Source organism: Protopterus annectens, chromosome 1.part0, assembly GCF_019279795.1.
Source record: "Protopterus annectens isolate FY-2018-M chromosome 1.part0, PAN1.0, whole genome shotgun sequence".
Lineage (NCBI taxonomy): Eukaryota > Metazoa > Chordata > Ceratodontiformes > Protopteridae > Protopterus > Protopterus annectens.
This window is the reverse complement of record NC_056725.1, coordinates 456,230,378-456,239,984: the sequence shown is the minus strand read 5'-3', so window position 1 is coordinate 456,239,984 and position 9,607 is coordinate 456,230,378. Positions and strand designations below refer to the sequence as shown.

The 9,607-nt window shown below is 41.2% G+C and overlaps 1 protein-coding gene across 2 annotated transcripts in view; it reads left to right on the top strand.

Annotated features, from left to right (window-relative positions):
* The window catches only part of LOC122792842 (epoxide hydrolase 1-like), a 1,170,497-nt gene extending 1,164,207 nt beyond the window's left edge, over window positions 1-6,290 (top strand). For both annotated transcript variants that reach the window (XM_044060405.1, XM_044060411.1), the window contains one exon: window positions 5,853-6,290. In XM_044060405.1, coding sequence (XP_043916340.1) covers window positions 5,853-6,054 — 202 coding nt within the window. In that variant the 3' untranslated portion in view covers window positions 6,055-6,290. The remainder of the gene's footprint in view (window positions 1-5,852) is intronic.
* Window positions 6,291-9,607: the final 3,317 nt, after the last annotated feature.

Here is a 9,607-nt window from a genome sequence, read left to right as displayed (position 1 = left end):
CGCACTAACAGCACCAGTACTTATTAGTTATGACCACCCCTCCTGGTATGATTGTAGGGCAATTTCCTATGCTTTCTCCTGCTAAACTGGTGCACTTCGGCATTTTGAAACAGTGTGGCAACTGTCTAATGTACATAGACAGCCCTCTCCTCTTACTTCCCAACATTCATACCTGTGAGAGATGCACTTATATCATCAAAGTGGAAGCAGTGCACGCTCCAACCAAGACCGGACTAGCTGGTCAAGAGGAGAAGGTCAACACCTGCAACTCACTACATAGAATACACAGTCCTCCAAAACACCAACCATCACAACCCACACATAAAAACACAAACCATCACCCACCTTAGCGGAAGCTCTCAATAAAAATTTACCCAAACAACAGAGACCCCCGACACAGAAACACACTTGACCACCACAACATAACACCAATGCCAGAAGGGTCTATATTAGAAGACCAAATATTTAGGTGATCGAACACCTAAACATCAATCTACTAATATCGAACCACACAGTGTCAAACTTCCCAGGGAAACACGTCCCTTGGCCACAACACAAAAAACATTACTTTATATCTAAATTAAGTGGGGAGCTTCGCTCCTCACATCCCCAGATGTGGGAGGGGGGGCTGTGCCCCCCCACCCCCCTAACTAAATATACCAACTCCAAGATCACTCAACAGTAGGAAAATAGCAAAATCCGGCGAACGGCCAAGGGAAATCTTTCCCTGCGTGAAATCAGCCGTTCGCCGTTTTCTGCTTTCGATATTAGTAGATCGATGTTTAGGTGTTCGATCACCTAAACATTCGGTCTTCTAATATAGACCCTGCCAGATCACATAGCTCACCACCACAGTGTGCCCCTCAACCCAAGCCCTTAAGTCAAAACACTTTGTTCAATGTACTAATCGTAGGAGACTCAGTTATGAGGCACACTGATGTCCAACTCACTAGATTGAACAAGGAGAATGTGACAGTCAGTTGTCTGTCTGGCTCCAGGATCCGCCACATAACACATACACTCAGGACACTCCACAACAAGTACAAATATGACTCAGTCATTGTCCATGTGGGTGTGAATGACCTGAAACGTACCTTACTGGACTACATGAAATGAGATGTGATGGAACTCTCAGATTATGTGGCCCAGGTAAGTGTGACCCTAACCCTGAGCAGTATTCTACCATCACCCATAATGATACCACAGTACGAGCAGAAAGTGATTGACTTCAAGAATTGGCTAAGTTTCTGGTGTCATTCTAAAGGGATCCCATATCTGCCTGGGACAACATGATCCACAGACCTTGATGCTTTGCCAAAGACAGCCTGCATCTGTCACCCCTGGAATTCTGGGTACTGCCTAAGGCTCTTGACACCCCTATAGTACCTTTTTTAGGCAGTGTTCCAAAGACCAAAATTCCATCATAACAGCTGCAAAGAAATGCAATCTGAGGGTCATGCTGCTCAACGCTAGAAGTCTAAATCACAAGATGCACTCACTCAAAGCTCTCCTCAAAATGGAGAATTTCAACATCTGTGCTGTAACTGAGGCCTGGTTTAAAGAGGCAGAAAGCACCCCTACGCTCCCAGGCTGCAACTCATTCCAAACCTTTCAGCCCCAGAATGCGGCCGGAAACTCCAAAGGCAGTGGTGTCTCCATATTCTTAAAGGATACACACAACTCTAGAATGGTAGCCCAGCATAATGCATCTGAGATACTTCAGGTACAACTAACACTGGGTAAGACGGCGATACAAGTCATAGCCTGCTACAGAACCCCAAACATGTCCCTAGACTCACACACCAACTTCCTAAGCACCCTGGAATCTGTCAAGGTCCAACCCAATACTCTCATACTGGGTGACTTCAACTACCCTTCCATCAACTGGGAAAACTATTCAAGTACCAATGTACAGGCCCAACGCTGTCTGGAATTTAGCAATTCCAATGCCCTGGACCAGCTCATTCTGACCCCCACAAGAGGAAGCAACATCCTTGACCTGGTTATCACCAACAATAGGAGATCGTTGCTCCACACCTGTATTCAGTTCCTCCCTGGTTAAATCTGACCACAAACTGATCACCATGGAAATCTCCATTTCACCTATACCCCCGCTAAGGTGACCACCCTGAAAAGCTTCTCTAAAGCCAACTTTGGGCTCTTAAAAGCAGAGGTGGCTAACTTTTCGGCACCCATGCCAATAAAAAATAGCTGCATGACTGCCGAATCATACACCAATGCACTGTACGAGCATGTACACAAATGCATGGACCTTGCCATACCAAATAGAACTAAGATGTTCTCCTCCAAAAAAATGAAGCCAATCTGGTGGTCCCCAGCCATCAGTAAACTCTACAACAGAAGGACGAAACTGTTGCAGAAAAAAATGAAGTCACAAGACTGGAAAACCTCCCTTATCAGTCTCAGCAAAAAGCTGAGATCCCTTATCAAATCCTCTAAAGCCAGCTATGAAGGCAGAATTGCGGCTGATGCCAAAAACAACCACAAAGCCTTCTATAGCTATATCAAAAACCTCAAAGGCAATACCCAGATTTGCTCTGAGATATTACATAATGGCACGTCCTATATCAAGCCAACAGATATAGCCAACATACTGGCCGACAGATTCAGTGCCAACTTTACCCCCCCCCCCCCCCAAGGGCCCTATCACAATAATAGATGAAAGCCTGGTACCCACCATTTCTGCGGCACAGGTAAAAGCTGCATTGTCCAAAGCTAAGAATACAGTGTCCATGGGAACTGATAATATCCCTGGCTGCATCCCACATGAGATACAAAATGAAATGGCACCACATCTGTGTGCCCTGTTCAGTCACAGCCTTACCTCAAGCTATGTCCCTAATGAATGGTGCACTGCTACAGTCATCCCATTTTGTAAAGGAGGAGCAACTACAGACCTTGGGAACTATCACCCCATTAGCCTGACAAGCCTGGTATGCAAAGCTGCAAAGCGCATCATCATGGACCTGCTTAATAAAGATACAGGCAATCTCCAAACTCTTGACGCCACACAGTTTGGCTTTGTCAAGGGGAGATCCTGCCTGCTGAACCTGGTTTACTTCTTCAAGGCATTCACCAAGGCTGTGGATGAGGGTAAGGCAGTGCGTACAGCCTACGTCAACCTGGCCAAGGCCTTTTTGATAACATAGCCTTGTTATATGTACAGAAATAACTATGTAATAGAGTAGATTATTCCTACTTACCATTTCCTGACTTGTGTTAGATATTTCTGTGCCATAGGTGTATATATTTGTGCTTCTTAGTCTGTACTTTACTGGTATAACTGGAGCTTTTCTCCCCGGGCCTCCACTGAAAAAGGACATGTGTCCAGTTAGACTTCCTCGGTTAACAAATGTAAAATGAAATAAATAAAAATAAATAATAAAATAAAATTCCCCACTCAGGTATCATTGATAAACTGACAAAACTAGGCATCAATCCTTACATCACTAGGTGGGTTGCAAATTGTCTCACAGACAGGACCCACAGAGTGAAAGTTGCGGATTCCAAGTCAGACTGTTGATCAGTCACGAGTGGAGTCCCACCGGGCTCGGCCCCGGGCCCTCTCCTGTTTGGCATCTACTTCTACAGAAAAGCTCTTTTTTCGTTGCTTTTCTTGCACTGATGTACTGTGCAAGCATGGAAATGCAAGTCTCTTCTACATGCTCAGTAAGTCAGCAAGGGGAAGACAATGTGGAAGAAGACTAAAGCACTGTTATACCAACACATTATTTAAGAAAGGTAAGTATTTTTTTCTTAAGTAATGTTATTGTATCTTCTTCTTCTTTCAGCTTTTTCCGGTTAGGGGTCGCCACACTGGGTTACCTTGTCTGCTCATTATTGGCAGTGGAGTTTTACAGTATCAAGTTGCCAGCCTGGCACCCAACCTTCCACAGAAGGCACATGCACACACACAGACTCACACCTAAGGCCAATTTAGAGTGTCCAATCCACCTACAGCATGTCTTTGGCATGTGGGAGGAAACCGGAGCACCCAGAGAAAACCCATGCGACTACAGGAAGGACATGCAGACTCCGCACAGAAAGCACCCCAGCTGAGGATCAAACCGGAGAACCTCGTACTGTGAGGCAGCAACACTAACCGCTGCACCACCGCGGCCACCCATGTAATGTTATTGCAATGTTATTTTATAATAGCAATAATCTACTCCTGTGTGTGGGTATTTACGCACTGTAGACTTTGCTTAATCACTAATGCCTTGCAACAGTTATCAAACCACACCAACCGTGGATAAATTCTGATAAACACACACATGGGTTATTGCTTATATGTGTGTGTGTGTGTGTGTGTGTGTGTGTGTGTGTGTGTGTGTGTGTCTGTGTCTGTGTGTATATATATATATATATATATATATATATATATATATATGTATATGTATATATCTATATAAAAAAACAACATCACAAAACGGTGCAGGTGATGTTGAAATCAGTGCATAGAATAACATATAATCCAATGACAGCAAAACTTCCAGCACTGTATAAAATATCACCGCAATGCAACATATCAGGAAAATCTTTGTTTCATTTCAAAAACCAGACTAATTGGTGAAAACAAACCAGTTTCACCTCATGGCGTCATCGTATATATATATATATATATATATATATATATATATATATATATATATATATATATATATATATCTATATCTGTGTGTGTGCGTGTATGGGTTCACACACACACACACACACACACACACACACACACACACACACACACACACACACACGTATTTGTGAAAGATATTGTAAAACTTGGCAGTCAGATTTCTAGCCACTAGATGGCACTCTCACACCTTTAATTTGACATAATGCAGCACATGGTGACTACAGACATGATCAGTAAGTAGACTCTTGTGTAGCCATTTAAACGTCCTAACAGATGTTTTTGGATTTAGACTGTATATTTTTTATGACTGTTTTAGTGTTACTTTTTTGCATTTTGATGCGACATGAAAATCTTAATTGCCATATAGATGAATGAGTAGGTAAAATCAAAAAACATACTTGATTTTGTCCCTTAGACATGTAGGCATACCATTTCAGTTAATGTACACCTTTGTCAAGTCAGAGAGTATCCTTCCTTACCTGGGAGTGTAGCACAGACGGTTAAGACTGACCTGCTAGCAATCATCATCTGATAATCCTGTTTGAGTCTTTCAGTTTCCATTTCCACATGGAGCAAGTCACTTAACCAGACAATGCTTTTAAGTCACCCAAATAAAAAAAAGACATTCATTCTTAGTAGGCTTACTATGTTAACAAATCAATTAACCATATAAAATAACAGCTCATACCACTACCTTGTGATTAATTAAGCTTTAATCACATGAAAAATGGACCCAAGAACCTTGGTTCATGATAACCAATAATCATAATGAATCCCGAGAAGATAACTAGATAATTCTGAACTGTTACTAGCTGAACTGTTACTAGTAGTTAACTAGAGTGGTGCCTTCTAATCCACTTATAGGTCAGTATGCACCTAGATTCATAGGTGTAAAATCACACTAGAGTTTTGGTGTACTTAGATGTACTTAGATGTTTAGCAATGTGTTTGTGTTATCCAGTATTTATCATATTTGGGGGAATAGAAGTTCATTATCTAAATATTAGTCGTGTTTAGTCTTGATGATTCAGTCTGCTTTGACACCCACTGGCTACATTTATGACTCTATGACCGAGTAGCAGCTGCCTTTTTCTTTGATCTGTCATTTTTTGAAGGAGCTGTGTTTGTACATTGTTAAGGTATGTACATGTCAGAAATGGACTGAAAGCACTAAATGATTTTTTTTTTCTTTTCTCAGGGTTGCAGTGTATTCCCCAACTGGGCTAGCTGCTTTCCCCAAGGAGTTGACACATGTACCTCGTGTCTGGGCAAAACAGAAGTATAAGAATATTGTGCTGTATTCCTATATGTCACGTGGTGGCCATTTTGCAGCATTTGAGGAGCCTGATCTACTAGCAGGAGAGATTCGGAAGTTTGTCAGGCTGGTGGAAAAGTCCTGAGCTCTGTCGTCCAAGCAAAATGGACCAATTCCTTGTTCAGTATTAACTTTTATCCTAACCTCTTTCTTTAGAATCTGACAGCAAATTACAGTTATTCTAACAAGAATGTTGGTTAAAAGTCATTGATTGAAATAGGCAGGTACCTGACAGTATGAAGTGCCAACGTTTTTTTAATTTATGTAAGCCTTTTGTAAGGGCAATGACATTTTTAATCCGAATAAAGGCACTCAATTTTAGCCCTTCTGTGTCTATGTATATGCTTCTGCATTCTTGGAAAGCCTGTATATATATAGCCGAATTATCAGAGAGCAATTACATATAGTGTGTAGAGTACTAATTTATTTATTTTTATTTTTTTATTTTATTTTACATTTGTTGACCGGGCTAGTCTAACTGGATATATGTCCATTTTCAGTAGAGGCCCAGGGAGAAAAGCTCCAAGCATAGGCAACAACATAACATACAATATATACAATAGTAAAATGAATAACAGAACATTGTTGAGATTGTAAATATGGAAAAACTTATACAGAGTCCTTTATAGGATTTAGCTAAACTAATTTACTAATCTGTAAATAACCAAGTTGCATACAGGAGAAGAGAGAAATTACCTGTTTAAGGTCACCATCTACTTGTATTCTCTGTTCTGTTCTAGGTGTATAGGTTGTAGCCCATATACTTATGTCTCAGTATAGAAACAAATGAAGCAATGACAGATAAATACCAGTCACGTCCACCTAGTGTGCCATTCAGTCATCCAGGTGAGAGCTGCTGCTGTAATTGTATGTGTTTACACATCTCCATTCTAGGCTCTGTGTCTTCTGCTTGACACCTTGATTTTGTCCTTTGTTGTTAAATCTACGTCTTGTGCTAGACTTTTTTTTGCATCCATAATTCTGTTGGTGAAGAAGTACTTCTTACATTGTTTCCCTGAGTTATCACCCCCTCTATTTACAGATTGTATTTGTTTCTATGTTCATATATAGTTCCTTCTGTAAATCAAGGTGCTGCCCATATGAACTTTATTGATTCTCTTAAAATAGTCAAACATAACACTAAAGGCCAAAGACAGTGTCACAAAATCCAAAAAACAAATATTGAACATTTTCCTGGAAAAGTAAAGCAAACCCACAATAAAGTTTAAACCTCTGGTGCATGGGACTTCAGTTTTTCTGCACAAATCCCTTAATAGAGCAAATCCAGGACAGTCCCACCTCAGCATAGGTTGTGTTTTAACAACAGTTTCAGGAATTTGTGGTTGTTGTTTAACCTTTAGTCTTGTGAGGGTTGTCTAATCAGACATCTGCATCATATCTTTCTTTCCTTCTTTTTATTCCTTTCCTCGGTGTGTGCAGGACATTTTCTTATATTTCTTGTGATACTTAGTACTTTTGTAGTGCCACAATGTGCCTTCATTTCATAATGATTTTATTTGTATACCCATACCAGATTTTATTATGGTTCTGGTGTACACCTTGTACTAGCATGATGGAAATGTGTGTAACCCTAACATTTACACTGTAGGGTTCACTAATGCAACTGTAGTCCTTAAGCAGAGTTATTCGCTAGAGTAAGGGGCCTTCACTGTGGGACTCACTTCCAGATCTTTCCGTGAATATTACCAGTTACCACAAATAGCACCACTGCCATTGATGATGGACCTATAAAGGAAGAGACAGTTTCACCAAATATCCCTTTCTTTTAGACGTGAGACACATCTGTGTCTGTAAATCCATTGGTTCTCTTACAGATGGTTTCCACAACAGTAACTGATAAGTACCCAATTTGGGATTTATTTTCATGAGTTGGTTCCCTTGCAAAGATCATTGCCCAGCCAAGAGAAAGATAGGTGCAAATTTGAAACAGATAAATCGCTTTCTCAGTGTGTCTTAGTTCCTGAAGAGCTGACAGATCACAATATAGCACTAAAAAGTGTACCACACAAAAAAGATCTAAAGAGGGGAAATAGAGGTCATATGTACAAAATATGTTTGGGAAAGAAAATGATATAACAACAGCATTGTTAAGAGAAGAATGTACATGTACAGATATCAGAAATGAGGATAATGTGTAAGGTTGGGGTTAAGGCCAAGGTTAGGGTTAACACATATCTGTAAAGCTAGGTGGGGGGGATTTTTCCCCTTGCACCACCTTATTCAGTTATGCTAACTCTTACTCCTGCCCCCACCCCCCACCCTACATTTTACTTTCCCAAAAAACTTTTCCTGACAGTACCACTACACAAGGCGCTCACACACTACACATAGGTTCATAGGTGTATACTAGGCTAATGACCACTTATAAACTTAGCCATGTAACCCGAATGTGACCCACAAATTTGATTTATATAGGAGGTGATTTACAAACTGCTTCTGTCCAGATTACCCATCCATTGATCCAAGTTGCACTTAAAAAGGGATAGAGAGGAACTCCTCTTCACATGGATTGGGAGCCTGTTCCAGGGGAAAGGAATTCTCTGAGAAACGCAACTGTCTTTAAAATCATGTCCGATTGATGTCACAAGCAAAATTTAGGTCTTTTAATCTAGTAGTTCTGACATTGTTTGTTTTATGGATGTGCAAAAGGGTCATCAAAACAGGGTTCAGGGATACCCTGTATGGCAGGCATAGATTATCTCTCAGAAGTCTGTATGATACTAAGTAAGGAGATAGAGCTATGAAGCGATTGTTGTAGGAAATAGCGTTTCCCCCCTGTATTTTTTTTATAAGGAAACATTTTGGACGTTCTAGTTGCTGCATGTGTCTAGTCAGGTACATACTGAGGGGGTACTCTATGATGGGTCTGATGAGGGCCGGGTACAGTGGTATGATGACCTCTCTGGACCAGATGCCATAACCTTGCTTATAAGTTGAGCAGCACAGAAGGATTTTTTTTAATACCTTGGACACATGCTGGTTGAAGGCTAGGTTACTATCTACATGAGTTCCCTGACCCTGACTAGTGAATCAACTTTTATAGGTTCATAGGTTGGTACTGAGCTATCTGCCCGAAGGCATATATTAGCCCAGCCACGTTGTGCGGTATTCACCGCCCCTTTAGTAGTTCCCTAGACCCTTGTACTAGCAGCCCCTATCTAGTAGTGCTGTTGATGTGATCCCCCGGTGTGAACTTTCTGTTACCCATCCACTCATCAAGGTTCCTCTTGAAGAGTGATAGTGAGGAGCTCTGTCTTATGTAGATCGGGACCCTGTTCCATAGTAAGGGAAGTCTCTGCGAAGGCAATCTATCCCTCCAGCATGTTCTATTCATTGTTGTGTTGAGGTTTATAACCCTAGAGCGTGTAGCTCGAGTAGATTTGGTTTTGCTAAGATGCAGCATGTTCAACAATTCCGGGTTGGACATGGCTTTGTACGTTAGACAGAGATCACCTCCGAGAAAGCGGTATGCAACAGAGAACAGTCTTAGCTTTTTCAATCGTGCTGCATAGGGCAACTGTTTGAGGCCAGTAATTCTCTTGGTTAGGTACCTCTGTGGTCTCTCCAGCTGCTGGAGATGTCTAGCCAGGTACATTCCAATTGGTGCATTGTACTCA